Raw genomic sequence first — 27307 nt, forward strand, 5'->3', positions numbered from 1 at the left:
GCGCTGATCAGCCACTCAGCCACAGTCGCGACGCTGCCGCCCGCCACAGCCAGCCACAGCCGTGACAGTCGTCGTCCTCGCCGACACTCTTGTCGCCATCTTCCAGGCCTCGTTCTCAACTTCACCTTTGCTATTAACGTGGCCGCGATGCAAGCAATGCCAATGCCCATATCGCTGCCCAGTATCAGCGGCAGGGGCTTGCAGATTGGCAATCTGATGGGCCACATGCCCGCTGACGGTACACCCATCGTCCACTCAGGTCCGTCTGTTTCGCTCTATTCTCGTACCCGGTCCTCCAACCTTGTGTAGTCAAGAAAATTCCGCAGCTGCCATGGCCCGATATAGGCCACCTCGCCAAGTGGTCGGTCTCGTCCCACAAGTTCGGTTTCGGCCCAGAGTGTCTAACCGACGACGAACCAGATACTTTCTGGCAGTGCGTCGTTGTTCTACGATGTAATGCTACTGTAGTTGTTCATTCGATGCCACATCTAGCTCGGATGGCCCACAGCCTCACTTCATCACCATCGAGTTCCCGCGGAAGGTCGCCATACAGGTAAGAATTTTATTCCGTATGATGGGAGTGTTCATCTTCTCACTCGGATCCTCTGTCTCGCACCGCGCCTTTCGGGCGACCATTGTGTTGCACGCAAAGAAATTGAGCGTTTACCTTTCATTTCCTCTCGATGACTCCTACACGCCTGCTACTCTCGCTGTCCGAGCGGGCACTGGCCCCACTGACCTTCAAGACGTGCGTATTGTCACCCTCGAAAAGCCCGACGGCTGGATCACGTTCGACGTGAGCGCCGAGCCTAACGAGGACGGCGACGGCTGGTGCGTGCCATATTCTATTTAGCCCTCAGCTCTCGGTGAACAAAGCGTCATATCGAACTCCAGCAAGTCCATCAACGCTTACATGGTCCAGATCATCATTCTTGCCAACCACATGAACGGGAAAGACACGCACGTTCGTGGGCTCCACATCCTTGGGCCTATTGAGTACGTCATTCAACATACTTTCTCCGTAATCTGCCCTTTGGATATTCACGTCGGTGGCTTCCACTGTAGAGATACGCCAGCAGACAATGAAGAACCGTTTCCCTGGACTTCTCCTACTTTCAAGATGTACGAATGTATCCGCTGACTCTGGTCATATGGTAGCAGCTCGTGGAATTAGTGGTGGTTGTACCGATATGGATGTTGTATTCCCAAGTTTTTGTTTCCAGATTGTAGATCTTGTGAGTCGTCATGCCTTGCTCGATGTATCGGAATTTGACTATCCACTGATAGGTGGGCATGTAATGATAGGTGGGCATACAGCGTGGAAATGTTCTGCCCAGTGAAGGCCGTCACGTTTCGACGTTTTGCTCCCAACGTCTCAGGGCCATGTTGAGTGATTCAAGGAAGCGAGACTATGCTACAGCTGATGTTGGTCCAGAATACGGGGTATGCATCCACTTGTTGGCCAGATCGTGGTACACCTGCATTTCTACTCCCGTGCGGACGTCCACTGCCATCACGCATGTGACGTTTCCGTCTTTCTTTCGCTCCAAGAGTCTCGACATCGCGGGCGACTTGGGGTCTCATTGGCGCGGCGCAAAGTGAAGGCCTCATCCGTGCTGTCGCGGCTCGTGAAATGTCACTTGCCACTGACATCAAATAGCGTCGCCGTTGGACGGGCCGCTTGCACTGCGCAGCACACGCAGCTGCTACATCGCGAGTGTAAGGCGAGACCACCACAACCGGTGGTGGGTGTATTTCCCGACGCAACTCCCGTCGGGAGCGACACTCATCACACCGAATGTGAGTGATGGCGGCGTCTTTCCTTCTGACCTGGTGTCAACGAGCGAGACGGTATGTCGTCGTAGGTGGTGTGCGACCAATGTGTGGACAGTCACCGTCCACTGAGAACGGTATAAAATACCGCAAGGACGCAAGAGCCATAGTCTGCTCTTCGCTCTTCTGCGCTAGAAGCACCACGCTCATTGTCGCGACGCCTGTCTATACTATTCGCATTCAGTGAGTATTTCAAATGCTGACCTGCATGCGCGGATTGCATTCTAATGTATGATGCAGGCCCTCCTCAAAACTGTTTACTTTCATCATGGCCAAGTGTTGCTTTGCAAACTGCGGCCAGCTCGTAGATAGCTCCTACGATGCTGTGAAAACGCACCTGATCAATGCCCATGGAGTGCAACCGAACTCTCCAGCTTGCGGCCAATGCATGTGGGCGGGCTGCGGCAGGACCGTTCAGCTCTCCTCCCTTGTCCGACATGTCCTCTCCCAGCACATCAACAGGGAGGGCTAGTGGTATAGGGGATATCATTGGCTAATAGATGATTCGTTGACAATTGTATCATCAAATCTGAGACCTTCGTAGATCGCTGCCATGATGCTACCGAAGTGCTCTTCGTTTGACCATAGACCGAGCAAGTGCGACAGAACGGCCGCGTCTGAACTTCGCTGCACCATGTACAGAATCGTCTCATTGGTCGACGTGCTGTATGAATCATCGCGCGAATGACCGCGGCTGTACCGGTCATAGTAGCCCGCGTATTCGACCTTCAACTTACAGCACATATGGACAGACTCAGGGTGCATGTTCTGTCACGGCACGCATTCCTTTGCAAGGGGTGGTCGCGCGATTGCAAACCTCCATACGACTTTCCCCACCTACTTTGTTCAGTGGGCGTCCTTGGCAGACTGTACAACCCGTTTCATGGTCAGACTCGAAGCGCTGTGGGTCACTCTATCAAGCTTCGAATCAAACATCGACATCCATTAATTGAAAAATACAACACTGACCATCCGACATTACACGAGATATAGCGATGATAGCGAATTCAAGAACAGAGTCCGAGGCGGAGAGCCATACTACTGTATGTATCTAGAGGGACTCGCTAAGTACAACAAAACCGACAAACGTATGACATCCCATCGGGCCATTCGCAACGGAGAGAACATGTGTGCTCAGTACCTTCCGCCATTCCCATGCGGCACCGATGCTCCTGGGGTATGGTGCCAACCGTTTTGCTGAGGCTGGGCATGCCCACCTATGCCTCCTCCGCCCTGCATGAACGCAAGTGACTCTGCAGCAGAACGAACAGCGCTATCGTGCGGGGGCAAATGGCCATTCGAGCTACTTGAGGATGCCCACTGCGAAGTGCCGGCAGCACCTTGTCCATGCCCAAAGTCAGGTTGCGGACGAGCCGACATGGAGGCAGTGTTCTGCGGATTGGAGTTTAGCGGCCAGAACGGATTACCACATAGAATCAAAGAAAATCGCACCTGATACGAAGTTGCGCTCATCCCGGCATGTGAGCCTCCGCCTTGCCCATATTGCTGTTGGGGCTGCGCACTCGAGTAACCGTTCGTCCATCCGTGACCAATCGGGGGCGAAGGCGTGCCCTGCTGAGAGTTGCGTATGCTCGTGAAGGCGCGATTCTCCGGCTGATAGTGTGAGAAGGTGAGCCCGTTTTGTGTCCTCGTGTAGCCAGGCTGGAGAGCTGCGTCTTGTCTCGGATATGATGTGTGGTTGAAGTCCGCACCGTTGCCGGCTGCGTAGCTGGACTGTGGGCGAGGAGGATCCCGGTAATACGCTTGTGGTGCGACCACAGACTTTTGCGGATGGATGGATGGATCGACAGCAGCCTGAGACCAGGACGACGACTGCGAATGATGAGACTGCGGCACCGGATATCGCTGGTGATTCGAGGCGATATAAGAAGTACCATTGGAGGCCCGGGTACGACATGGTTGGCAGTAGAACTGTTGGCGCTCCCAATCTCTGCGCGGACGGCCCAAACGCTGATCAGCCAAGTCATGGCAGCCAATGTGTTGCCATTTTGAGCACATGCCGCACGAGACCATAGGCAGGCCATCGTCCTGAAGCCAAAAGCCATGAGTCTAAAAAAATCACATGGAGGCTAAGATTGACTTACGAGATTCACTCCACGCTTGCCGCAAATCTCACAGTCTAGCACCCAACCGGGCGTCTGGGTACCCGCGGGCGTCGGAACGGTACTGAGCAAGACAGATTCGGCCGAATGAGTGCCCGCGGCAGGTGTGCTAGTCGATGCACGTTGTTCCTCTGCTTGCTCACTGTGGAACAGAGGTGAGACTACGTGCCTAACGATTCCATCAAATCGCGCACCGTCGCCGAGCGCGCTCCTCCTTCTGCCTAGCTCGCTCCTCGCGCTCTTCTCTCTCAAGGCGCCGTCTTTCTCTCTCCTTGTCGCGTTTCTCGCGCTCATCTTCTTCCTTCTTCGCACGAGCCTCCATCCGCTTGGCTCGAGAGAGCTTCTCATCTTCTTCCGCTTTCTTTCTCACCGCTTCCCGCTGCTGCTCTTTCTCGCTCTCCTTTGTCGCTATCCGCGACGATCGCTTGCGGTGGACCACCGCCTCCTCGATTTTCTTGCGCTTCTCCGCTTCCTGGTGAACAATACACTGTTAGATTATCTCGCTGTATGAAGGAAGACAGTAGCCATACCCTCAGCTCCGCAGTCACTACGGGCACGATATTCTGCGTGAGCATCTTGTACAACGCCTTCTCTAAGTAGTGAGTCGCCTTCTCGAAGCGCTCTGCGATGTGCTCCCATTCGTGCAGCGTCACACATATCTAGGTGGTCGTCAGAAAGTAGGCACAGCGTCTTCATGGAAAACGCACCGTATCCCATTCCACGAAATCATCAGGCAACATGGAGGGTTCGTCCGTGGGCTCCTCTAAGTGATCGAGTTCTGCAGCATCGCCAGATTCCCCTGACTGCCCTTGTGCGACATCGTCCTCCTGAGCTTCCGACTGCGCAACCTCTGCAGCTCGAGCCCTTTTCCTGGACCGAGTTGACCGACCCGTCGATTTCGGAGTAGGTTCGTGCTGCACTTCTTGCGTCCCAGCCGTCTCTTCCGGCTCCTCGGACACCGAGAGTTCTGTGAGTTCACTGGCGGCATCGCTCTCCAAGCCGGTCTTGGGCTCGTCAGACGGAATGACGGGCTCCTCAGCAGGGACTTCTTCCTGGAAGGCGACCGCCTTGCCCTTGCCCTTCCGAGCGCTACTTCGTGTTGGCAGCCGTGGAGAAGACTCGGCCTCATGCAGCCATTCATCGGGTATCTGCTGCCATTCGTCGTCTTCACCGTCCTCATCTTGTGTACCACGAAGCCGGGCGCTCGTCCGTGTGCCCAATGCTGCTTTCCTCGGCGACCGACTCGACCGCGTCGGGCTCGATTGCGGAGTCTCTGCCTGACCTCTGCTCGGTCGCGTCGGTCGAGATGACCTATTTGCCGCAGCGAGGGCGGCGGCCTGACGCTGGAACTCGGCAAGCTCCTTCGCCTGCACGTCTAGTTTCTTGTTCGCCTGCATCTTCGCCGCGCGTGTGCTGCCGCGGCCACCACTAGGCTCAGGCTCGGGTTCCGGAGCTGACTTGCGACTACGCGTGGAACGAACGGCGGGGCGTTGCGGGCGAGCGGCCGGCTTGGCAGGGGAGCGTTGGGTTCGTTTGCGCTTGGGTGACTGTTCGGCCTCGGAATTGTACTCGTCATTATCAAGCTTGCTCGTGGACGGTTGGGCAGTAGACTTCCTCGCAGCAGGCCGTTTGCGCTTCAAGCCTTTGGGAGGTCTCGGGGGAACGCGCTGGAGCCACAGTCGATCCGCTAGGGTGGCAGAATTAGTAGACTCAATATGGATTCTGAGGTGCGGAACATACGACCGATCAACCAATAAGCGTTTGTTTTAGCGTCGTATCCTATCGGCTCAATGCGCTGGTTTCACGAGACCCAGAGTGAAAAGAGGGTCACGGTTAGCGGAGGGCCTACGACAATGATTAAGGGTGAATTACCCAGCTCGCGTGCTCGTCGTCACTCTTCATCATTTGACGCAGGCGATTTGAGTTTTGAAATTGCCACTCCGTTAGAAGATGCATGGAATCCAGCTTGTCCAACATGGGTAGCTCCAGCCAGTCCTTACTCTCTTCTGTCTCTGCTGGCGGGCCTTGCTCACCGGCGCCTTCCTCCTTCACGTCAGCTTCGGGCTTAACGGAGCCGTCTCGGAGATCTGTTTTGTTCTCCTCGCCGTCGGTTTGGGCAGCCTCCACATTCTCCCCGTCGGGCAGCTCAGAGGGATGGTCTCCGCCAGCGGCGGGGCTGGCAGCGGTGCTTTCGTTCTTGATTTCAACGGCCGAAGGCTCAGAGAGTTCCCGCGTGGGCTGACGAGACTCGGTGGGAGGCTCAGGGCCGATCGGATTGGCGGCTGGGTCGCGTCTCATGTACTGCTTGCGGAGGGCGGTTTGCCAGTTGTCAATGCTGGATGCGCACGCGGTGAGAAGATGCGATGGTTGAAAAGAGCTGATGACGCACGATATCTTTCTGTCCTGAGTGAGGGTATACAGAAGCCTCGTCATGATGCGAGGAAGGTATATAGCCACGCCGCGGGCGAGATCGTCTTCAATGTCCTGTTGAACAACGGTCAGCACGGTTGCCACAGCGTATCAGCGACTCCGGCGGAGTGAGGGGCATCGGGCAGAGCATCACAAAAGATAGACTCACGACGAGGGTGACATCGTTCATGGCGAAGAGGGGCGCGAAGGTGTAGAAGAACTGGCTGAAAGCGGCCCATTTCCAGTGTCGTCTGAGGAGGCGGAGGTTGGCAGCCCATTCGGGGTCAGAGAGCTCGAGCTGGGCGGGGTCCTTGGGCAGGACGGCGGGTAGAGGCGGGGGAGCGGGAGTCGCGGGAGTTAAGGTGCGTCGAGGCATCGGAGGCGCAGGCGTCCGACCTTTTTAAAGCAACTGAACCCGGACGGCCACGAGCCAACGCGACGAGAGAGACGAGGTGGTCGCCGCTGTGTGCAGCCAGCAGAGCGCGTCTGTGCAGGCGGTGTCGGTGCGGAGACGCGGCGGGGCGGCGGCGGGGGCGTGCGGGGAACGGAGGACGACGACGAGGAGACAGTCGCGGTCAACGCGAACGCGACACCACAGCGCCCCCACGCGCCCCTGCCATATCCGGCAACCAGTCACGGGGTCCCTGCACCTCCGACCGCCACAGTCGCTGGGCCACAGTCAATGCCAGACATGCCCGACTCAGCACGCAATGTCGTCCAGCCAGACACCGCCCTCCACATCCGTGTCACAAACCACGGCAAAATTCAGACTTGCGTCCAGTTCGCGCTCGCGTCTCTCGAGGTGGGCATTGTTCGCAGTGCTCCGATTGCAGAGGCCAATGTGTAGTCGCGTAGGAACACCCAGACAGACCTGTGACCTTCCACACGATGCCTGCGGCCAAAGGCAAGGCGGTCGACCGTTCTGAAGCCAACAATTCAGTCGCCCCAACGAAAGACCAACCTGGCGGATCGGGGGCCGCAGTCAGCAAGAGACCACATAACCACACATCAATGACAACGATTCCTCGCCTCATCAGCGTCGTAGAGATCGTCAAAAGAGAGCACCTGAAGACCCTCGATCCTGCGTTGTCTCAAGCGGGGAAACTTTCAGGTCTTCACCAATATAATGAAATCGGCGAACTAGAGCCAGAGGAGCCGGAAGATGCTCTGAGTCCTGAAGAGGAGAGGCAACGGGCCATTACTCTCGCATTGTCCAGCAAGCGCCAGTGAGTGAATACCTCTCCGCGAATGACACCGTTGCCAACCTCCATCAGTCTCAGGCAGCACAAGGTTGCCTACATGAAGGTCACCCTGTCTCGTAAAGAACTGCCCGACTTGGTGCCCACCGGCGCGACGTGAGCAGCCTCTCAGTCGTCACTCTGTCATAACCACAACGCCCTGTATCTAGATACCAGCAGCCGGAGATCCGTGCACTATCCAAGTCTGCCAGAACACGTCTCAAACGAAAGCTGAAGAAGTCTGACGCGGCTACCTGACGCGGCTGCCGTTGTGTCGCTCGTGGTTGCACTCGCTGGCTCAAGTCTCCGGCAGCCCCAAAGCTACCGAGCAGCCTCTTGTAGACTTGGCGAGATTGGTGGCGGACCAATGCCGTTCGGACCTTGAGCTGACGTGCTGTCTAGAGCACGCCAGGTGGGTTTGTTTCTCAGAGTTGTTCTATCTCAGTATTGCTGGAGGCCCACCGCGTCCAACTACGGATGTATTTCGAGATTACACGGACCTTACATACTGTCGACTTGCGACGACATACATAGGTCAACTACGAATACACTTACATATGTTACGAGCTTTATCGTCTCGCCATACCATCACGCAGGAAGTTACACAGAGAGCGGCCCGAAAGGCCAGACATCATTGCCACGCATGTGGTCAAGAATACAGGAGAAGCATACACTATCTAGGGAATCATGACGATCGTTGGAAGAGACATGCATCTACAGCTCGATGTTGACCTCGACACATAACACAGTCTAACAGAACATTACGACCGACGGCGCGGCGCGGTAGGATTATATCGTCCGAGTCCCCAAGGAAGAGCAAGATGCGGGAGGCCAACAGGCCGGAGAGGCACGAAGCAACCCAGAAGAACGCGGAGGCTCCCAGCATGCCACGTTTTTACCAGCGGTCGTTCTTGCCGCCGTAGCCATTGTCGTGGCCACCGTGGCCGCCGTAGCCGCCTCCACCTCCGCCGCCGCCGCCGAACCGGCCACCACCTCCGCCACCACCGCGGCCACGACCACCACCGCCGAAGCGACCTGAGAATGCCATTAGTTACCAGGATCCCATATACGACAGCAAGCACTTACTGCGACCGCCACCACCGCCAAACATCGACATCTCCTCGAGCTGAGGCGGCACGTGCGCCTTCGCCTCACGAAGAATAGCGATGAGCTCACGAGCCGACTTGGCATTGTCGGTAGTGAAGTACGTGTACGACGTCCCCTTCATGCCAGCACGCTGTAAGGCAGAGTCAGCCTGCGACTTGAGAAAAACAATGTGCCGCCACATACCCCAGTACGACCGATACGGTGGATGTAGTCCTCGCAGTTGTTAGGGAAGTCATAGTTCTGTTCAACAGTTGATCAGCAAGGTGCAAGCGAGACAGGCGAAGTGAGACTCACGAGGACATAGCCGACATCCTTCACGTCTGCGCGTGGAACAAAGCCAGCAGACCCGCAGAGACACAAACCGTGAAAGACACGCACGGTCGAACAGGCAATGACGGACGGCACATAGAAGAAGACACAGACATGGTCAGAAAAGACAACACAACACGAACGCAAAGCACAAGCGCTCGACAGCAACGTCCGCAGGCTAGTCCCAGGTCACCTCAACCGCGGCTGCAGCTGAGGTCTCAACGTCCGAGCTACTGACAGGCAAGTCTTGTACGCGCCAACCCCAGTGTTGAAGGCGAGCGAACTCGGTTCCCTAGATTCTGCTGCTCTCGTCCGTAACCAGTACCATTTACCATACGAAGAGCAGTATCACTGTTCGTGTTAGGTCGGACCTTGTACGCCACGCAACCCAGAGGATGCAGCGTAGCCAGGTCCGGTGGGTAGGTCAGAGGGAAGCTGTAGCAACAATCAGGAAGTTCGCCATTTCTGGGTGCGCGTGTTGAACGTCTTGGCCTGTCTTGCTCCGGCATCGAATGACCTTATGTAACGCAACCACTGCCATCTGCAGTCCAGCGTTCGACTAGGGCAGACACTCCTTCCGAGCATCCGCACTCATGCTGCAAAGATGTCGTAGCGCTTGCCACTCGAAATGAAAACATACCAAGACCACGCGACGCAACATCGGTCGCAATCAGGATAGGCGAGCGACCAGCCTTGAACTCGCTCAATACCCAATCACGCTCACGCCTGCGGATTGAGGTAAATGCGATGTACACAGAGACCAGCAGAACTGTAACTTACTGCTCCTTATCACCGTGGATGGCCAACGCTGGCCACCCGTCTTGACGGAGATACTTTGTGATATCATCCGCGACTCGTTTTGTGCCGACGAAGATCAGTACTTTCGCGTTCTCTTGACTAATTTGGTCGAGGTGCTTGATGAGCTTCGACCGCTTCTCAAAGTCGCTGCAGACTTCGACGATTTGCTGGATGTTGTGGTTGGCAGTGAGCTCCGTGGAGCCGATGTTGACTTGGATGAAGTCTTTCAAGAAGTCCTGAGAGGAACCGATGAACAACCGAACTAAGCACACAAAGGAAGCACACTCACGTTCGCCAGCTTCTGCACGTCCTTCGGCCAAGTGGCAGAGAACATCAGTGTCTGTCTGTCCGGTCGAATCTGGGCAACGATCTTCCTGATCTGAGGCTCGAAACCCATGTCAAGCATACGGTCGGCCTCGTCCATGACGAGGTAGGTGACACGCCGAAGGTTCGTCTTCTGTGTCTCAAGCATGTCAATCAACCGACCCGGCGTCGCGATGACGATCTCGACACCGCGCTGCAGGTCACGGATCTGGGGACCCTTGGGTGCACCGCCGTAGATGGCAGTATTGCGGATTTTGGAGTTTGAGCCGAACTTCGTGCACTCTTGCTGAATCTGCACCGCGAGCTCACGGGTCGGGGCGAGGATCAGTGCGATGGGACCATCGCCAGGTGCGAGGAGCGGTTGCCTAAGGTATGAGTCAGTGGATTGTTCGACCAAGACTGTGCCATAGCCAACTTACGCATTGATGTGCAGCATGGCCGGCAGAGCGAACGAAATGGTCTTGCCACTTCCGGTTTGTGAGATGGCGACAACATCCCTACCGGTGAGCGCCATAGGCCACGCTTGGCACTGAATGGGGGTAGGCGCGGGGAAGCCCTGCGCGCGAATGGTCGACATGATGTACTCGGGGAAGCCGACCTCCTCGAAGGAGGCGACGGGCCGCGGGACGTCGCGCCCTTGCACCTTCATCTCCTTGGCCTTCCGGAACTCGTCAACCTCGCGGTCGCTCAGCGCTTTCACCCGCTTGTCCTCGACGTAGAAGTTTTTTTCAAAGGTCGTGAGCTTATGTGCGCTCCAGTCGACGGTGCGCAGCCCGTTGCCGAGGCGACCCATGCGATCTTCTCCTCCACCGCCCCAGCTGCCTCCGCCAGAGTGTCCTCCACCACCACCGAAGCCGCCGCCGTAGCCGCCGCCGCCGCCGCCACCGCCACCGCCTCCGTAACTACCACCGTAGCTGCCACCGTAAGACTGGTGAAAAAAAAAGTTGTCAGTCAAATTCGCGTTGTATGGAATTTCAACAGAAGAGAGCACACCATTTTTGAGCTAGAATAAAGGAAACGAGGAGATCAAGGGCGCAACGAGGTGCGATGGGGTGCGGGGGATGCTCTGGCGAGGGGACAAGAGAAGAGGATGGGCCGGAGCCACGCACCGCACGCTGCTTATATACCCCCGGGACCCCGCGCACCCCACTTTGCAAAGTGGCACCGGCTGCCGAGACCCCGCTATCCGGCGCTTAAGTGCTCGACATTGTTCAGCCCAGACAAGCTTGCTCGTCCGTTGTGATCTCACAAACATGCAACTTATCTGCGCGCGAGTCACTATCCAAGACCAAAGATAGAGGCTGACTACCAGATGAGTCCATTGTAGGTGCAAAGCAAGCTGTAATCCATACATCGAAGCAAGGAGCACACACATACATAGAAAGCATATTGCGGGACGGTGAATGCTAGATGGGATGATGCGGGGAAAGCGGGGATGACGATAGCGTTATGTATGCAACAGGGGTATAAGTGAGTTCTAACATACGGCGGAAATATTACATCTGCGGCGGCGAGTCAGACGGACGTCGAAAGACACAGAGCAGCGGAGAAACGCACCGGATGGGTGGTGAGACGTGACTGCGACCGGAAACCGGAAACCAAAGGAGTGGGATGCATCCGAAAACGGCGGAGACGACGGGAGCGGAGGAGAGACAGCTGGGACGGGTTCACATAATAATACACGGGTCCTTCTTGAGCTTGCTCCGGACTGGGTGCTTGTCCGGGTAGCGCTTGCGCATTTGGCGGACGAGGTCTTCGAAGACGTCGGTGACGTGCCAGTTGCGTTTGGCGGAGGTCTCGTAGAATGGGAGCTTCCACGACTGGGCAAGCTCGTGGATGGTTGCGCGCGGGACTTCGCGCTCGTTGCTCTGTGGTTCATGTGAGCCACGACGGATGGGAGCGAGAAGCAAACGGACCAGGTCGAGCTTCGTGCCGACGACAACAATGGGAACGTCCTGTGCACATGGGGTGAGCGAGGGCGGTGGTGTGCGACACGGCACGGACCTCTTCTGTTCCCTTGGCGAGGTATATTTGTTGCCGGATGCTGTCGATGTCACGGAGGCTGGACTCTTGTGTGAGACTGGAGCAGCGGAGTGAGCGGGTGCACGACGCGGAGAAAGCAGCGGGCGGACCTGAATACGAGCAAGAAGCCGCGGGCGTTCTGCAGGTGGTGGTGGGCGGTGAGCGGGGCGCGTAGTGAGCGGGCAGAGACAGACCTTGAGGTACTTTTCGTTGAGGGCGGTGAACTGCTCAGTGCCGGGTGTGTCGAGGATCTCGAGCTGGAGGGGGTGAGCGGCGTGCGCGGGGACGGAGAGCAGTACATACGACGCATTTGTGGCCGTCGACGATGAGCTCGCAGCGGTACTCCTCTGGAAGGGGGTCGGTCAGCAGGCGGGGAGAGAGGGCGGGGGACATGCCTTCGATGGTGGGGTTGTACTGGTCGATGAAGACGTTCTTGCCAAAGCGGATGGTGAGGGCAGACTTGCCGACGCCTCCGGCTGCGGGCGAGTTAGCGGGTGGGTGAGGACTTGGACGAGGACGCACCGCCGAGGACGACAGCGTTGAACTTGCGCATCGGGGCGAGGGCGCGTCGCGGACTTGGAGGCGTTTAAAGCGTGGCGTGTCTGCCTCCTCCCCTCCATCTCTCGGCTGCCTAGCTCGCCATGCCCAACCCACGCCTCTTTCTCGACTTCGCCATCGACTCTGCGCCCGCAGCCAGGTCAGCAGCCCCGTCCCATCAGAGCCTCACCCAGCCCTGATTATCCCCTTCCAGAGTCGTCTTCGAGCTCTTCGCCGACACCGCACCGAATACCGCAGAAAAGTACGTCCTCCCGCGTGTGTCTCCGTTTACGTGCGCGTTGCCATCCTCTGTCTGTCCAGCTTCCGCGCCCTGTGCACCGGTGAGAAGGGCCTCTCGCCCCTCTCCGACCGCCCGCTCTACTACAAGAGCAGCATCATCCATCGCTCTATCCAGGGCTTCATGATCCAGGGTGGAGGTGCGTACACCCGCCCGCCCTTGCTGTCTCACAGCCGACCCTCCACGCAGACTTCACCAAGCGCAATGGCACTGGTGGCGAATCCATCTATGGCGGCACGTTCCCGGACGAAGACCTCACCCGCCCACTCGACTCTGAGGGCCTCCTCTGCATGGCCAACAAGGGCCCCAACACCAATGGCTCCCAGTTCTTTGTCACGCTGCGGGAATGCCCCCATCTCAACGGTGGGCTCCTCTCCATCATCTCTGCACACACCTCTGACGCGTCGCGCAGGCAGACACGTCGTGTTCGGACGCGTCATTCGTGGCTACGATGTCATACAAAAGATAGCGGACGTTCCTACAGACGCGAAGGATCGCCCGACCGTGCCCATCACTATCGTCAACTGCGGGGAGCTTGTTCTCAAGAGTAAGGTCCAATCTCAGGAGCCTGAACGTGCGTCCCTTCCCTTCCCCCATCCATCCCTGCCTTGACCACATCCCGCTAGCAAAAGCTGCGTCACCCACGTCGGAAAGCGAAAGCGAACGTCCCGACGACGAGCGCAGACATCGCAAGAAGCGTGGGCGCCACCGCTCCTACAACTCGGACGACGACCGCGACTCTGTGGCTGGTGATGACTCCGACCGCGAAAAGAGACACCCAAAAAAGTCCAAGCACAAGCACGCATCCAAGGACAAGGACAAGTCAAAGTCAAAGGGTAAGAAAGACAAGGAACGCGACCAGTTGCCCTCAAGGACGCCAACCATGCCCATGCCTCCTGGGGAGGAGACGGAGGAGCAATACGATGCGCGGCTGGAACGCGAGGAGAAGGAGCGACTCGAAGAGGCTAAGCGGCGAGAGTTGGAGAGGCTGCGGCGAAGGCTGGAGGAACAGGAGGCCAGCGAGTCGAACAATGGGGTGCGGTTCAAAGGTGCGTATCTCCCGTGAATGGGAAGGCCAGCCGGCGTTGACGAGCGATGTCTAGGACGTGGGCGAATGAAATACGTCGACCCAGAAATGAGAGGCCATCGAGATATGTAAGGGGGTTGTGTTTTGCCTTGGAGTCTTCGTTGGTACTTTCTCTTACAACGCACTGAAATTTGTCACGCTCACTCAGGGCCACTGCTGCTGGAGCGCCCTCTTGCACATATCGACTCTCGACTGATGACCTAAGCTTGCCGTAATACTGCCTAGCATTCTGATATCTCGTATATCGTACAACATATATACGCACGTCCCCGTCGTCCAATCGAACATTCGTGATCATCCAGCCACCATCGTCGCTTCTTCTACTTCTCTGCAACCGATCGCCGTTCATGAGTTCCACACCGCCGACGTGCCAAGGTGACGAATCACGTACTCGTTCCCATCTTGAACCATTTGGGCACCTTTTTCTCCGCCGGCGGTGCTTCCGGCGCTGGCTGGCCTGACAGTGTCCGCCCTGCCGGAGCCGCGGACCCCTCACCTGTACTTTTCTCCTCTAAGTCGAAATTCGGTGGCTTGGGAAGGTCCTCGGCCGCAGCGAGGATGGAGGGATCGAGCGGCGCAGGGACATCAGTTTCTGCACATTCAGTTCTTGTGTGAGTAACCTCTGCAGCGAGAGCATAAGGAACCCGTACGGTTGAGGCTCTCGTCAAAGAAGCTGAGGAGGAGGACAGAAGAGGGTGCCAGTTGTAGTCCAGCCAGGGTGAGCTCGCGCACGTTCGGGTCGGACACTTTGAACTCGCGTTTCGGCGGCGTTTGGTCTGCAAGTCCGTCAGCGTAGAGTTACTAGAGATGTTCAAGGATGCGACATACAGAGCACAAACTTGATGGGCTTCACGTCCTCTCGCAGCGAGTTGCGGACAAAGGCGTACACAGACTTGATCTTGTCCGTCGAGGGGAATGTCTTCTCTAGCTGACTGCGATCGCTGAACTTGATTCGGATGGTGGTCTGCGCATGCAACCGCGTTCGTTGCGTCACAAGAAATCAAGCGAAAGATCGAATGGACATACGGTAGGCCATCTCGCACGTTTCGTCTTCTCCTCAGCCTCCCGCATTGCCTGTGTCTTGAGCGGAGCGTTGTTCAATGCCAGCGTCCGCGCCGACAACGATGCCTGCGCCCGCTTCAAGTCTGTGGTGCTGGGCTGGAAATACGAGTCGGGGAGATCCTCTGGAGAGGGAGGAGGGTGCGGCGAAGAGCCATTGATCAGCGGCGTGAGCGCGATCGGATGGACAGACCTACATACTGCGTTCTATCCCTCCTTGGGGAGGTCGGAAGTAGCGAAAGGGCGGCTGTCCGCTGCCATCCTCGGTGCTCGTGCTGGGGGTCGCGGTGTTCAACGGCGCCTGGGCCACTGGTGCACTGGACGCTTCCGCCATGGCTGAGTTGCCTGTGAGCCGATGTGCCTCGGTGGTGAGTAGAGCCGTACTTTGTCTCAGGGAGGTGATGAACGCGGGGGTCGAGTGAAGTTCAGCGCTCACTAGATTGGCACGCTTAGCTAAGGGAAGGGACGGGAACGGTCTCGAATTCACCGGTACAGATAGATACACTAGACACAACTACTGTTACAAAACCTAGATGCGAGTCCCTGCAAAGACAATCCGTCAGCAAAGCGTCTGAGATACAGACAGACAGAGAGATGGTCAGGAAGAGTAAAAGTTGTCTCACGGCGTCCATCCCAGGGCACACCGGCGAGTGGCCCCTTTGGTGTGGGATGGACAATCGAACGCAAATTACAAGAGTATGCATCATCCACGGCCACAGTCGAGACCACGTACTCACCAGCGATGGGCAGTCTGCGACAGTCTGCGAGGTGGCGGTCGAGGACGGGAGGCAGACGCAGCGTCCCATTTTGCAGACAGCGCGTTGTTGATCTTTGTTTGCGCCGGTGGCTGCTCCATACATCGCCTGAGCCACTGACAGTCTGAGACTACAACCACCACGCCCACTCGCCATGCCACACACCCACGACCACGGAAACTGTAACGACGAGCACCATGACCATCACCACGATATTCCGGAAGGCACAGGGCCCCGGGACAACCTCTACTCCCACATTGACCGCGACAATGTCATCGTGCTCAATGCGCAGGCTCCGGCAAACGGCCCAGAGGTCATCAAGCCTTGGGACCAGCGACTCGATGAGGAAAAGGTACGTCTTCGTGTCACTGGTGATTTTGAGATGTCAGCGGCGTAGACCGCTCGTCCTCAAGTACATCGAGTCCGATGCCGATGATCAAATGTGAGCCGCCCTGTATCGTACTCGCGACTTATTAGCAACTCTCAACCCTCTCAGCATCATCCGCGTTCCATTCACTGGAGCAGTGAAACTGCGTGCAATCCTCGTCAAATCGGGTCCAGGAGATCAGACCCCCGCAAAGATGTCAATTGTAAGTTCGTCGTACCCGAGTGAACCAAGCCGATGCCGACACCGTGTCCAACAAGTTCAACAACCTCGAACACGTCGACTTCTCCAACATCACCGACATGAAATCGGTACAGGAATTTGACGTTGCACAGGGCAGGGACATTGGCGAATATCACGTCATGTACGTCCACGTTCAGAATAATCGCACATGCGTTGATTCACAACGTCTGCGGTGTACAAGGCCAGCCAAATTCTCCAGCGTCACCTCCGTCACGTTGTTCTTCCCGGAATCTCAAGGCGCCGATACGACACGGATCTATTACGTTGGCTTCCTCGGAACGTTCAGCGGCGAGGTGCGTCCGATACAGACTTCGATAGGTTTCGTACGCCCTGAGGGATCTTGGTGTTATAGCGCAAAGGCCAGCCGATTATCACTGTCTATGAGTCGCGACCGAACATAGCAGACCATCCGAAGATCACCGAGGCGTTACCCAACATGCAAGGATAGCTTCGAGGTCTTGTTCGGTAAAAGCGCGAATCGAACAGTAGTAATCAACATTGTACCATAACTGAAATGACGTCCGTGTAGTCTGAATGTATCACTACTTCGTTTGCATGGACTCGGTCATCGAATGACACGGTGGAACACGCGACTTGGGTCGTACATAGTAGCCGTCATGTCATGAGTACTCTAGTGATACAAGTGCGGTAGTACCCGCCGTGAGATACAACAATTGGTACAGAACAGACAACACCTTGCAGATCGCGCAAACCGCGTAACACCCTTCTCACAATCCAAATCCTGCACCCATACCGCCGCTCATCGCCCCGCCTCCGCCTCCCGATCCGTCCTGACGTCGTTGCATGAACGACTGCATCATCTCATGACTGAGGTTGACGCCGCTCATCCCGCCCATGTTCACGTTGCCTGCCCCTCCACTCGGTACGCGCTGATGCATGCCCATGGCATTGGGAGATGCGTTCGGCACCCTGTTAGGCATCTGCGCCTGTGGTTGAGGGTTGCCTCCGCCGAGCGATAGCATCTGATCTAGAGATGGTCTTACGTCGTTCACGAACGGATTCATCGGGATGAGAGTGTTCAAATTGTTCGGCGGGATGGGCTGGCGCTGCTGGGAAGGAGGCTGTTGCTGCTGTGACGGCTGCGAGGTCACTATAGGAGGCCCCATCGTGGCAATCGTCGTGTTCCCCTGCATCGCATCTTGCGTTTGGGGTTGCGTCTGAGGTTGGGGAGGTGCAGCGGCTTGCCGGTTTTGCTGTACCTGCAGCATGCGTAACCGCTGTTGTTCTTGCAATCGCTGACTGTAAATGCGCAGATGCTCTGCAAGCTTCACCTGCTTCTCGCGCGGGCCCGCGGTCTCCAGTTCGGCTGCGTCCTTCGGGCTCAAGCCCAGCAACAACTCGGACATGTGCAGGGGGACCGCGGAGACGCGGAAGCCTCCCACAAGCAGAGGCGGGAGCTCGGGAATGCCGCTTGGGCCGGTGAAGTATGCGCCAGCAAAGTGTCCAGGCCGAGAAGGGAACAGCAGCAATTGCTTCAACGAAGGCATACCAGAGGGATTTGGAAAGCCGACCACCGCGTACTACTCGTCCTCTGATTAAAAACACCAACACAGACATTGTGACTAGACGTACTCTGTGCGATGATGCGATGGACCGCCAAATGGCGTTGCAACGCTCTTCATTCTGCTTCGCGTCGCTCGCGCCACTATGGGGCATCAGCATCGTTGGTATGAATTCGGGTGAGCGCGTCTTCAACCACTCCTGCAATTTGGTGATCTGCAGCCTGAACTCAGTTGTCGGCTCCAATGTTAAACTTTGCGGCCACTGGAGCGCACGCCTGTAGGACACAGCCCCCGTTGTTCATGAGACAGTACAAGGTCTATGCGCACGAACCACTTACAAGGCATCTAGTGACTTAACGACCATGTGAGCCTGCATCGGCCGGCCAGTCGTAGAATCGACCCAGGTGACAGGCCCGTCCCACACGGGGACATAAATAGAGGGAGCACCTTGGGATGGCTGCGGGACCTGACTCTTGACCATGGCGGGCGACGGTGGCTCGTTTAGTGGGCCGGAAGCCAAGGACGGGAGATTCGGTAGATCAGGTCCTGGCGGCTGCGGGGGTATCTGTGCCGTCGAGGAGGAAGTAGTCTGCGCGAGTGCTACAGGCTCGGTCTGAGTGGGGGCCATGTAGGTAGCCTCCTTAGTGTGGGCTCCAGCAAGGTCGGGCATTGGATCGCTTTGCGGGTGTACATTCGACGACGACGGCGCAGTATTGTTCATTGGTGGCATAGACGAAGATTCTGCTAGAGCACCTGTACCGGTCGGCGCTGCGTCGGCGGTCGAGCCGGGGCGTGAGGTGTTGTTGTTCGCTGAAGATGCGGCTTGACTCGACTGCGCTAGCAGCTGGCGGGCTTTCAGTAAGCGGAGTTGGTTCTGCCGAAGGGCCATCTGTAGCTTCTGTAGCTCCTTCTCCGTTTCCGCTGCCTCCTTCGCACGACCCATCTGTTTATGCTCCGCCAGCTCCTGTTTCTTCTTTGTGTGGGCCTGATTGAGTTGAAAGACGTACTGGGCGTCCGGCAACGCCACGTTTTGACGCAACGGACGAGGCGGCTGAGATACCGGCTGATTTTGTGGAGGGGGCTGCGAAGCGGCGACGGCGGTCTGGGGCGGCTGTGACGACGGCCCGGGAGGACTACTGTCGAGGGATGGCGGGGGCGACGATGGACGAGCTTCCATCTTGGGTCGCTTGGGTTCTGCGGTGCGACCCACCGAGTGAGTGAGATCCACGGAGCGCTTCGTACCTGCTAAAGAGTGATGTGAGACATCGAGACGACTAGCCATCGCAAACAGATCTCACCCTTCTGCTGAGCGGTAGGGAAGCCGCTCAGGTGCAAGATGTGTTGGGGTCGGACCGTGAACCAAGGTTGTTGCGTCGAGCCTGCTGCTGCCTGTCGTGAGATAGGCGTACAATTCGAGAGAGTGAGCGGTGACTCGGCCTCACCGAAGCATGTAGTTCCTGGAAACGAGGCAGCTGCCTCAGCAAAATGTTGCTGTAGTTTATATTCCTCTGTAACGCGCGTAGCGGTCAGCGAAGGGTTCAATCCGAACTTCCGTTCTACCTTTTGTAGCTCTACAGGCAGAGTCGCCCAAGACACTTCATCGAGGTTGGGGGCGATATTCCAGACAGGATGCTCGGACCCGTCGGGAGGTGCAGCCGCCACATGTATGATGTGCGAGGTCATGACCTGGTATGTCATGAGTCAACGCTTCGAATGAAGGACGGGCCGCGTACCTCCAAAGATTCCTTCAGCATGTCGAACAACTGACAACATCGTCAGAAGGGCACCCGCAAGCGGAGCTAAGCGGAGGCGGTCGGCGTACCTCAATTGCAGCAGCGAGACCTTCGAGGGCAGCCATACCAGTCGAGTCCCCTGAACCAGTGAGCCCCAGACCCATCTTCATGGGTTCCTCGCGCAGCTCCTTGAGGATCGCTTGCGGATTTCCGAAGAAAAGCTTTCCGAGCAGAGGCGTTGGCCTCGTCTCGGCAGGTCCGTAGGCCACAACCGCGAACCGGAACTAGTACAACACAGGGTGAGAGGATACGAGGCGAAGGAGGGCAGATACGCTTACATGCGGGCTGGTGTGCAGCTCTCCCAGGCGATGCAGGAGAGCAGGGATGTACTCCACCACGATTTGCCTCCACTCCGTGGCGAGTGTCAGCGATGCGTCTACAACATACGCGACAGCGATAATCTCTGCCATGAAGCGCGGACAATAGGGCTAGCAAATGCCTCTCAGAAGTGCTGAACAGTGCACGGTCTCCGAACGTGTCGGGTCGGTGGCCTCGGTCTTGGTGGCGGCAAGATCAGGCTGGACAGACAGAGCACGAGCCACGAGCATCTACAGACTACGAGTTGAAGGCGACAAGCTCGGATGATACGACCGCGGCCACACTCGTATACAATGTGTTATACATGTCCCAGACATGTCCCACGCCATGTTACTAGCGCCCCGACATTGTCGCAGTGGGCGTGGTGCAGTGTGCGTTATAATTAGGTCGTTGTCTGACTACGGTAGCATGCGATATGGTCGACAAATGCCTGTATAAATGTGCTATCGTCCAGACGTAATGAGAGGGAGAACATGAGAGCCGCACACGGTACTAGAGTACAAGTCCGCGCGTCCGTAAACCGAGCCTCGGACGTGAACGTCCATGATCCTTTTCATGCCATAACCAAAACGCCACCACCCAACATCGCAACAATGGTTACGAAGGGCCCGAACAACCAAGATATGTCCAGGAGCGGTGCTGCGGAACTGGCGGCAGCAGTGCCGGCGGATGTGTGCCACTCACTGTACTGCAATATTGTGCCAGTCGCAGTCGGGGTAAGCGTTGTGGTGGGCGCAAAAGTAGGCGTGAAGGTCGCTTCTTGCACGATTGTGGCGCCTAAGACGGTGTCAAGACGGCGATCCTGTGAACAGACGGTACGTGGACTGACCTGCGGCGTTGGTGGTCGAATAGTAATAGACGGTCTGGGAGGCGCCAGCTTCAGTTGGCGAGTCCTCGACAGCGCCGGGGTTCTGGGTTGTCGTCGTGGAAGCAGTCGTGCGCGCCGTCGCTGTATGAGACGTGGTGGTCGCCGTGTCAGTGGCCGTGTCAGTGGCCGGGTCAGTGTCACCGGTCAAAGTCGAGCTGAGGGCGGTCAGAACAAGGATCGGGCTGCACAGATGGCTACGTACAGGACCTCGGTTGTCGGGATGCCCAGTGGGTTGAGGGTGACGGCTTCGACGACTGTGAGGCCGAGCCTGCAGAGACGGGGTTGGGACGATGGAGGAGAGATACGGACGGGGAACTCACGCGTTTGTGGTGGTGATGGTCTGGCCATGCGCGGCGAGGGCAAAGACGGTCGCAAAGGCAGCCGTGAGGAGGGCTGATCTCATGGCGAGTGCGTCGTGCGGACTGGGGACGACGGTGAGGACGGCGGTGAGGACGGCGGTGAGGAGACACTCCGCGGCGAACTCGAGCACTCGACTGCGCCTCGGGGACGGTCACGTGATCTGGCGCCAGGCTACCTGCAAAGGAAGGCGGGCGTCTAACTTCTTTTCCAGGAAAATTGGAGGATGGCCCATCGATTCGGCGTCCGCCTTGCCTTCGCCCCCGCCTCCTTCTCCTCCTCCCTCCCCCGCCTCTTCTCCTCCTCCCTCCCCCGCCTCTTCTCCTCCTCCCCCCGCGTCCTCGCTCCCAAGAAAAGAATGCCCCCCAAAAAGGCCGCCGCGCCAGAGAAGAAGGCCCTCCTCGGCCGCCCCAGCAACAACCTGAGGATCGGCATCGTAGGTCTGTTCCCACATCCCGTCGAATAATAACCCTCTCATCGCGCGTCGTCCGCCAGGGCTGCCCAACGTCGGCAAATCATCCTTCTTCAATGTCTTGACTAAGACCGGTCAGCACACGTAGCCTCCCAATCTACCCGTCGCGTCTCACCGCGCGTTCTCCCAGACCTCGGCCTCGCGCGCAACTATCCTTACGCGACCATGTGCGTTTTGCCTTCGCCCTCTCCGCCTCGTCGCTCAATCCTCGTCGCTCTAGAAATCCAGAAGAGGCGCGTGTTCCCGTCCCAGACACCCGATTCGACTGGCTCTGCGAGCTGTACAAGCCTGCCTCTCGCGTCCCCGCTCACTTGACGTGTCTCGACATCGCGGGTCTGACCGCCGTGAGTCGTCCTATGCTTCCACGGTCTGCACCCGCAAACGTCGTCCCTAGGGCGCCTCTACTGGCGCAGGCCTTGGCAACGCCTTCCTGTCGCACGTTCGCTCAGTCGACGGCATCTTCCAAGTCGTCCGTGCGTTCGACGATGCCGACATCATCCACGTCGAGGGCGACGTCGACCCCCTCCGCGACATGGAGATCATCCAAACAGAGCTGCGCCTCAAGGATATCGAATGGACCGAGAAGCACCTCGATGGCTTGAAAAAGACTGGTCGCTCTCTCGGAAATTCTAGCCTCGCAGACAAGGCAAGGAAAGAGGAAATCGTACGTGAACTGACACGAGTTTTTGTGCAAACGTCATGCTCATGCATCTACCGTTGTGAAGGCCACAGTTGAAAAAGTCTACAAGGTCCTGACCGTCGATCAGAAGGACGTTCGCAAAGCAGATTGGACAAACAAGGAGGTGAGTGTATGCCGTCCGTGCAGGCGTGGCACCATGTTCCCATAGCGTCACGCGAGGCGCGTGACGTGTATGCGCATGAACTGCTCAAGTGATGATAAAGAGCAGTAAGCTCGATAACCCAGCTCGTCGAGGCGGGAGTAACGCCCCATTATGCCCATGAGAATAATTTATGTCTGATCTCAGCTTCTTCCGCTTTGAATGAACTCAGTATTAACTGGATGTCTTCGCAGATCGATGTAGTAAATGGCTTGCAGCTTCTCACTGCCAAGCCCGTCACGTACCTCGTCAATCTCAGCGAGAGGGACTATGTGCGCAAGAAGAACAAATGGTGTGTTTCGTTGGTCGCGTCTCAGTACCATACTCACGCGACACAGGCTGCCGAAGATCAAGGGTTGGATCGACGAAAACAATGCCGGCGATCCTCTCATCCCTTTTTCCGTCGCACTGGAAGAGCGACTCGTCAACATGTCCGACGAAGAGCGGGTGGAAGAAGAGAAGAAGATTGGTGCCGTGAGTGCCCTCCCGAAGATTACCACAGCGGGTTATGCCTGTTTGGATGTACGTGTCCAGTCGACGGGTGGTTATTCGCATGCTGATCGCCTCTCGTGCAAAGTTGATTCGCTACTTCACCTGTGGCCCGGACGAAGTACGAGCCTGGACGATCCGACGCGGGACCAAAGCACCACAAGCTGCAGGTGTCATCCAGTACGCTACAATCACATTTGGCTGTTGCCTGTGCACTCACATCATGATCAGCTCCGATTTCGAGAATAAGTTTGTATGTGGAGAAATCATGAGCTTTGATGACCTCAAGGAGCTCGGTAGTGAGTCTGCTGTGAAGGCTGCTGGCAAGCTACGGCAGCAGGGTAAACCTTACGAAAGTGAGCGAGACGCACTATTCTTCACTGCTGGATTTTCACTGAGCTATTCACAGTGGTGGATGGTGACATTGCTTACTGGAAGGCTGGAGCATAATCCTCACACTTCACTGTTGACATAACCATGAAGTGATATCTACGAAGTTCTTCATAGGGTACAATGTAAGAGTAATGAGACAGCCTGGGGTGAATTATGACTACATTGCATGACCTTTGTAACCTTGCATTGTTGAAACAGTAGGCCTGTGTTAAGGATCTGTCTTTACCAAAATCCACCTTGTGTGCCACTTCAAAGGCTTACTTTGATCCAAGTGCTATGGTCAAGTGTGATATGCCACTTTCTGCACATGGATGGGCCCTCACTCTATCATGCATAGGGGGACAAAAGACTGAGTGCAAGAGCAAGAGCCACAAGCTGCAGAGACCTGCAGAAGCCAAATGGGAAGCTGCAGGACAGTGCTGCAGCTGCAACTATGCCTATTATGCCTGCCTTGTGAGGATCTGACACTTGCATGCCACAACCTGTTCAGTGAGCAGATTCAATCCTGTCAATGGACCATGAGTGCCCAAGAGTCTGATATACATGTCCCATACACTCAAGTCACTTAGTAAATTAGACAGCATTCCTTACATGATATGAATCTTGTCAGTAAGCATGGCTTTCAGACAATGTGTGTAGATGATATCTTTCAGAGCTAATGGCAGGATAGATCCTACATGTGTATTTTACACATGCTGTGACAAAGGCTAGGACATGTTCCCAGAATAGCATGTATGAAGCTCAATGCAAGCATTGGAAATGGACATCCAGTGGAGGTGGTACAAGGCTGATTACCTAATCTATCAAAATGAGACAATTTCCTGAAAATAGGGATGTTTCCTAATACAGTGGTTTGTTCATGTGACTCAAAATCAGGTTCAGACCAGCTTCAAACTCAGGTGCCCTGAGCTTAAATAGCCAGCTTCTGCTGCATTGTGGCTGAACCACTCTTGAACTGCAACCACTACCTTCCTCTTTTGGACAATCCCAAGCCCCTCAGCTTACTAAGCATGTCTGTGAGTCCGCTTCCTTTTATGGCAGGCATGTGACCACACTTACACCATTTCCAGAGCAACAACTCAATCTCCATGGCTGTCAGCGCCTCTGGTGCTCAGGTGAGTCTGTTGTTAATCTGCTCGTCGAGAGGATTCACAATCCCTTGTCAGGCTCCTCAGGAGAGGCCCAACTCTGTGAGTGTAGCTCTTGCACAAGGATGGAATGTTATGCTGACTTGTGTCTGAAAAGCCTAGCCCCAAGGAGCTGACCCCTCAGGACCAGCAGCCTTCAGCTGCCATGGTGAGCACATAATGTCCTTGAATCCTCTCAGCGCCAGGATTCACACTCCCTGTAGGTCCATGAGGAGGGCCAGGCCCACCAGGACAAGGAGCATCCAATGGATCTGGATGTATGTTCATTTGAGCCCTGTTCTATCAGCTGAGCTCACATGCATTTTCAGGAGTCAGGTTATCTGGATGTAGATGAAGATGAAGAAGAGGAAGAGGAGGAAGATGATGATGATGATGATGATGAGGTATGCCATCAGTTGTTGGCCAGAATGACCACTTTGCTGACTATCTGTGTGGTCTAGATTCCACTGGCCAACAAGGTGACTATCAATTGCAGTATGAGTTTGTGGTGTCCAAGTCCTGAGACTCTACATAGAAGAATTCTGCTACTGCTGCTGCTCCTGGGAGGAAGGGTAGCAGCAAGGCTGGGGGTACCAAGGTTTGCCTCTCATGTGTCAGGGATGGTGATATGAAACTCACACAACCTGTGTAGGTCTCTGCCAGAGCCAAGAAATTGCTGGTGAGATATCTCCCCCATTATATTCCACAGTCTTGAATCTGTTCAATGAGAGGATTCAAACTCACAATTCATTATAGGCTGGAAGGCCTGAACAGGCTGATCAGGCCTCCAACTTCACCTCCCTCCAGGAGGCCTACAAGGGTCTCAAGGGGTGCAGGATTGGGTGCTACCTTGTTCATGTCAGCCCCAGTGAAGATGGTCTGGGCTACACCCTGGACCTTGCCTTGGATGGGCCTGCTTTGCAGGCCAATGCTGTTAACAGGAGGCCTCTGTCAACCAGTCACCTGAACAGGATCCACAACCATATGAAGCTTAAGTACAAAGGCTTCATGTTGGAGCATTCAATCTATGTTGGAGTCCAAAGCAACTGGATTGTCAACCCTCAGGTATGATTCAGCTTGTGTGTGTCTCTACAGTGTACTCACTGTTGTTCAGCTCAATGCTGTTGATGACACAGACCTACCCAAGGTTTTCTGGAGTGAGGCCTCCAAGGGCCAAAAGGCCCATATGCTCAATGGGCAACATAGGCTTGCAGCTTCCATGAAGCTGGTACAGCCTCTAGTGAAGGACTTGCTTGAGGCAGACAAAGCCTTGTCCACACTGCCCAAAGCCTCCCAAACTTACAGAGACCTGGAGGCCAGGAGGGAGGAGATTAGGCAGGAGATCCAGGAGAAGACTACTTGGGCTGTGCAACTGTTTGACTTGGGTAAGGTTGCTCATTTGCAGCCATCACTCTTCATCTCACTTCAGTTTGACCAGATGCTCTCAACCAACATCAGTTCAAGCACCAGCTCTACTTCCTCTTGGCTGAAAATGAGCCAGATGCCTATATGACAGATGATGAAGAGTCTCAGATGGGCTAGGTCCTTCCTACATTTGTTCTCACCAATTTCTATCCATACACTCATGGGTATATTATCTCTTATCTGTACTTGTACATCGCACCTTACCTGCTCTACCTTATCTTTCCTCCTATCCCTGTTGCTATCTCTATGCTACATGCACACTTATTTTTCTTGCTGCCCAACACTCACCCTGATTTTGATCTCATCCCATGTCTCTTCCTCATCACTGACCTGATTTATATCCTGATACCTATTATTACTCTCATAGCCTATTCCTATACTCCCCCTTATCTTTATCACACAACATGCATCCATATTCTTATCCTCATCTCCTTCCTCTCCACTTCATCTTACCCCTTACATGTACTCCCAATATACCCACACTTCCACCCATATTCATATTGTTATGCTCAACCTCTTCCTCCAACACACACTCCTATGTGTACCTCCCTGTACTCATGATCATAATCCTCTCATTGAGTACACCCACACACACCATACAACTCATTATCATAGAGCACCATGACATCTTATGGTATGCTGATAGCATTGCCCCATTGCATACTCTCATAGCCACTTGTAACAGCCACTTCCCTTTGTACATCTGTTCAACAAATGGATTCAATACCACACAAATTCACAAATCAGCTCATCTTGTATCTCATTATCATCCAGTCACTATGTCATATACCCATACACTGCCTGTAGTGATGCCGTGGCTCGTGAGCCGCCTTGAGCTGAACCGATTGATGAATCAGCTCAAGGCTCGGCTCAGGCCAGCTCAAGGCGTGACATTTTGGCTCAGTTCTGGGTGTCAATTGGCTTTTCTGACTCAGCGTGAACCAGCTCTGCGGGCCTGAAGCAGCAGCTCAACCAATCTTTTGTACAGTAACATCAATATAAAGTCGCTGTTACCGTGATCAGCAACATCGTTACAAAAATGTTACCACTGTGATCACTAAATTGTTAATGTAAGTATCTCACAGTTAAGGCCCAACGTTGCAGTCACAGAGGTGATGTATTGCATTTCAGACGTGGCATTCAATATACATTCAATATAGTTGTACAGAGACATGG

At 55.6% G+C, this 27307-nt stretch overlaps 12 protein-coding genes across 12 annotated transcripts; 6 read left to right on the forward strand and 6 right to left on the reverse strand.

Annotated features, from left to right (window-relative positions):
* Positions 1–8: 8 nt before the first annotated feature.
* On the forward strand, positions 9–1288 carry C8Q71DRAFT_546413 (APC10-domain-containing protein). Its single transcript, XM_047919266.1, has 7 exons — positions 9–259; positions 310–433; positions 493–553; positions 653–831; positions 895–996; positions 1066–1235; position 1288. The coding sequence occupies exons 1-6, from the start codon at positions 148–150 to the stop codon at positions 1139–1141; spliced, it is 654 nt and encodes a 217-aa protein (XP_047780704.1). The 5' UTR covers positions 9–147; the 3' UTR covers positions 1142–1235; position 1288.
* A 1468-nt stretch (positions 1289–2756) lies between these two features.
* C8Q71DRAFT_833159 (uncharacterized protein) lies at positions 2757–6935 on the reverse strand. Its single transcript, XM_047926393.1, has 11 exons — positions 6535–6935; positions 6346–6440; positions 5829–6291; positions 5697–5751; positions 5268–5643; positions 4664–5213; positions 4487–4615; positions 4151–4428; positions 3939–4098; positions 3286–3882; positions 2757–3225 (listed from the first exon to the last, which is right to left on the reverse strand). The coding sequence occupies exons 1-11, from the start codon at positions 6739–6741 to the stop codon at positions 2968–2970; spliced, it is 3168 nt and encodes a 1055-aa protein (XP_047780705.1). The 5' UTR covers positions 6742–6935; the 3' UTR covers positions 2757–2967.
* A 114-nt stretch (positions 6936–7049) lies between these two features.
* Positions 7050–8201, forward strand: C8Q71DRAFT_752879 (uncharacterized protein). The gene is made up of 4 exons (XM_047923410.1): positions 7050–7167; positions 7221–7591; positions 7640–7720; positions 7774–8201. Exons 1-4 carry the CDS (start codon positions 7057–7059, stop codon positions 7859–7861), a joined length of 651 nt encoding a protein of 216 aa, XP_047780706.1. The 5' UTR covers positions 7050–7056; the 3' UTR covers positions 7862–8201.
* A 297-nt stretch (positions 8202–8498) lies between these two features.
* C8Q71DRAFT_704805 (DEAD-domain-containing protein) lies at positions 8499–10934 on the reverse strand (the record flags this gene model as incomplete). Its single annotated transcript, XM_047920412.1, has 8 exons — positions 8499–8638; positions 8702–8840; positions 8894–8950; positions 9005–9030; positions 9660–9745; positions 9800–10053; positions 10107–10506; positions 10561–10934. 8 exons carry the CDS (start codon positions 10932–10934, stop codon positions 8499–8501), a joined length of 1476 nt encoding a protein of 491 aa, XP_047780707.1.
* A 705-nt stretch (positions 10935–11639) lies between these two features.
* C8Q71DRAFT_546680 (small GTPase superfamily) lies at positions 11640–12884 on the reverse strand. The gene is made up of 8 exons (XM_047919267.1): positions 12686–12884; positions 12467–12639; positions 12358–12420; positions 12274–12302; positions 12146–12221; positions 12058–12096; positions 11699–12009; positions 11640–11643 (listed from the first exon to the last, which is right to left on the reverse strand). Exons 1-7 carry the CDS (start codon positions 12714–12716, stop codon positions 11809–11811), a joined length of 612 nt encoding a protein of 203 aa, XP_047780708.1. The 5' UTR covers positions 12717–12884; the 3' UTR covers positions 11640–11643; positions 11699–11808.
* C8Q71DRAFT_856714 (cyclophilin-like domain-containing protein) lies at positions 12805–14157 on the forward strand (the record flags this gene model as incomplete). The annotated part of the gene is made up of 7 exons (XM_047927333.1): positions 12805–12860; positions 12915–12962; positions 13022–13137; positions 13188–13361; positions 13411–13572; positions 13625–14047; positions 14102–14157. The coding sequence occupies 7 exons, from the start codon at positions 12805–12807 to the stop codon at positions 14155–14157; spliced, it is 1035 nt and encodes a 344-aa protein (XP_047780709.1).
* A 311-nt stretch (positions 14158–14468) lies between these two features.
* C8Q71DRAFT_705364 (uncharacterized protein) lies at positions 14469–15478 on the reverse strand (the record flags this gene model as incomplete). The annotated part of the gene is made up of 5 exons (XM_047920442.1): positions 14469–14677; positions 14736–14861; positions 14914–15049; positions 15112–15269; positions 15346–15478. 5 exons carry the CDS (start codon positions 15476–15478, stop codon positions 14469–14471), a joined length of 762 nt encoding a protein of 253 aa, XP_047780710.1.
* A 448-nt stretch (positions 15479–15926) lies between these two features.
* On the forward strand, positions 15927–16975 carry C8Q71DRAFT_833175 (galactose-binding domain-like protein; the record flags this gene model as incomplete). Its single annotated transcript, XM_047926394.1, has 6 exons — positions 15927–16251; positions 16313–16341; positions 16396–16489; positions 16545–16648; positions 16709–16820; positions 16880–16975. The coding sequence occupies exons 1-6, from the start codon at positions 16054–16056 to the stop codon at positions 16973–16975; spliced, it is 633 nt and encodes a 210-aa protein (XP_047780711.1). The 5' UTR covers positions 15927–16053.
* A 280-nt stretch (positions 16976–17255) lies between these two features.
* On the reverse strand, positions 17256–20253 carry C8Q71DRAFT_856717 (uncharacterized protein; the record flags this gene model as incomplete). The annotated part of the gene is made up of 9 exons (XM_047927334.1): positions 17256–18068; positions 18121–18325; positions 18389–19292; positions 19349–19439; positions 19493–19558; positions 19611–19736; positions 19784–19813; positions 19873–20067; positions 20122–20253. The coding sequence occupies 9 exons, from the start codon at positions 20251–20253 to the stop codon at positions 17256–17258; spliced, it is 2562 nt and encodes an 853-aa protein (XP_047780712.1).
* A 461-nt stretch (positions 20254–20714) lies between these two features.
* On the reverse strand, positions 20715–21432 carry C8Q71DRAFT_856718 (uncharacterized protein; the record flags this gene model as incomplete). Its single annotated transcript, XM_047927335.1, has 4 exons — positions 20715–20938; positions 20991–21184; positions 21232–21297; positions 21350–21432. 4 exons carry the CDS (start codon positions 21430–21432, stop codon positions 20715–20717), a joined length of 567 nt encoding a protein of 188 aa, XP_047780713.1.
* Positions 21433–21656: 224 nt separating this feature from the next.
* Positions 21657–23850, forward strand: C8Q71DRAFT_752936 (cytoplasmic protein). The gene is made up of 11 exons (XM_047923411.1): positions 21657–21826; positions 21882–21932; positions 21989–22025; positions 22079–22202; positions 22253–22522; positions 22584–22661; positions 22892–22989; positions 23036–23219; positions 23275–23366; positions 23418–23542; positions 23596–23850. The coding sequence occupies exons 1-11, from the start codon at positions 21745–21747 to the stop codon at positions 23634–23636; spliced, it is 1182 nt and encodes a 393-aa protein (XP_047780714.1). The 5' UTR covers positions 21657–21744; the 3' UTR covers positions 23637–23850.
* A 683-nt stretch (positions 23851–24533) lies between these two features.
* Positions 24534–26280, forward strand: C8Q71DRAFT_752943 (uncharacterized protein). The gene is made up of 11 exons (XM_047923412.1): positions 24534–24595; positions 24650–24694; positions 24746–24769; positions 24825–24875; positions 24931–24984; positions 25036–25110; positions 25168–25185; positions 25242–25304; positions 25359–25385; positions 25463–25771; positions 25821–26280. The coding sequence occupies exons 1-11, from the start codon at positions 24590–24592 to the stop codon at positions 26217–26219; spliced, it is 1071 nt and encodes a 356-aa protein (XP_047780715.1). The 5' UTR covers positions 24534–24589; the 3' UTR covers positions 26220–26280.
* Positions 26281–27307: the final 1027 nt, after the last annotated feature.

Source organism: Rhodofomes roseus, assembly GCF_022264815.1.
Source record: "Rhodofomes roseus strain CIRM-BRFM 1785 chromosome Unknown C8Q71scaffold_7, whole genome shotgun sequence".
NCBI classification, from domain to species: Eukaryota; Fungi; Basidiomycota; class Agaricomycetes; order Polyporales; family Fomitopsidaceae; genus Rhodofomes; species Rhodofomes roseus.

Coding starts and splice junctions, on each gene's coding strand:
- C8Q71DRAFT_546413 (XM_047919266.1), top strand. CDS start 148: ATGCAAGCAATGCCAATGCCCATATCGCTGCCCAGTATCAGCGGCAGG. Junction 554..652: donor CGCGGAAGGTCGCCATACAG/GTAAGAATTTTA, acceptor TTGCACGCAAAG/AAATTGAGCGTTTACCTTTC. Junction 832..894: donor AACGAGGACGGCGACGGCTG/GTGCGTGCCATA, acceptor ATCGAACTCCAG/CAAGTCCATCAACGCTTACA.
- C8Q71DRAFT_833159 (XM_047926393.1), bottom strand. CDS start 6,741: ATGCCTCGACGCACCTTAACTCCCGCGACTCCCGCTCCCCCGCCTCTA. Junction 6,441..6,534: donor TGAACGATGTCACCCTCGTC/GTGAGTCTATCT, acceptor GTTGTTCAACAG/GACATTGAAGACGATCTCGC. Junction 5,214..5,267: donor GCCCTCGCTGCGGCAAATAG/GTCATCTCGACC, acceptor TCCGCAATCGAG/CCCGACGCGGTCGAGTCGGT.
- C8Q71DRAFT_752879 (XM_047923410.1), top strand. CDS start 7,057: ATGCCCGACTCAGCACGCAATGTCGTCCAGCCAGACACCGCCCTCCAC. Junction 7,168..7,220: donor TCGCGCTCGCGTCTCTCGAG/GTGGGCATTGTT, acceptor GTAGTCGCGTAG/GAACACCCAGACAGACCTGT. Junction 7,592..7,639: donor GCATTGTCCAGCAAGCGCCA/GTGAGTGAATAC, acceptor AACCTCCATCAG/TCTCAGGCAGCACAAGGTTG.
- C8Q71DRAFT_546680 (XM_047919267.1), bottom strand. CDS start 12,716: ATGCGCAAGTTCAACGCTGTCGTCCTCGGCG. Junction 12,421..12,466: donor TCGACGGCCACAAATGCGTC/GTATGTACTGCT, acceptor CACCCCCTCCAG/CTCGAGATCCTCGACACACC. Junction 12,010..12,057: donor TCGGCACGAAGCTCGACCTG/GTCCGTTTGCTT, acceptor CATGAACCACAG/AGCAACGAGCGCGAAGTCCC.
- C8Q71DRAFT_752936 (XM_047923411.1), top strand. CDS start 21,745: ATGCCCCCCAAAAAGGCCGCCGCGCCAGAGAAGAAGGCCCTCCTCGGC. Junction 22,990..23,035: donor GTGCGCAAGAAGAACAAATG/GTGTGTTTCGTT, acceptor CACGCGACACAG/GCTGCCGAAGATCAAGGGTT. Junction 23,220..23,274: donor CGGGTTATGCCTGTTTGGAT/GTACGTGTCCAG, acceptor TCTCGTGCAAAG/TTGATTCGCTACTTCACCTG.
- C8Q71DRAFT_752943 (XM_047923412.1), top strand. Junction 24,695..24,745: donor TCAGCGCCTCTGGTGCTCAG/GTGAGTCTGTTG, acceptor ATCCCTTGTCAG/GCTCCTCAGGAGAGGCCCAA. Junction 24,985..25,035: donor AGCATCCAATGGATCTGGAT/GTATGTTCATTT, acceptor ATGCATTTTCAG/GAGTCAGGTTATCTGGATGT.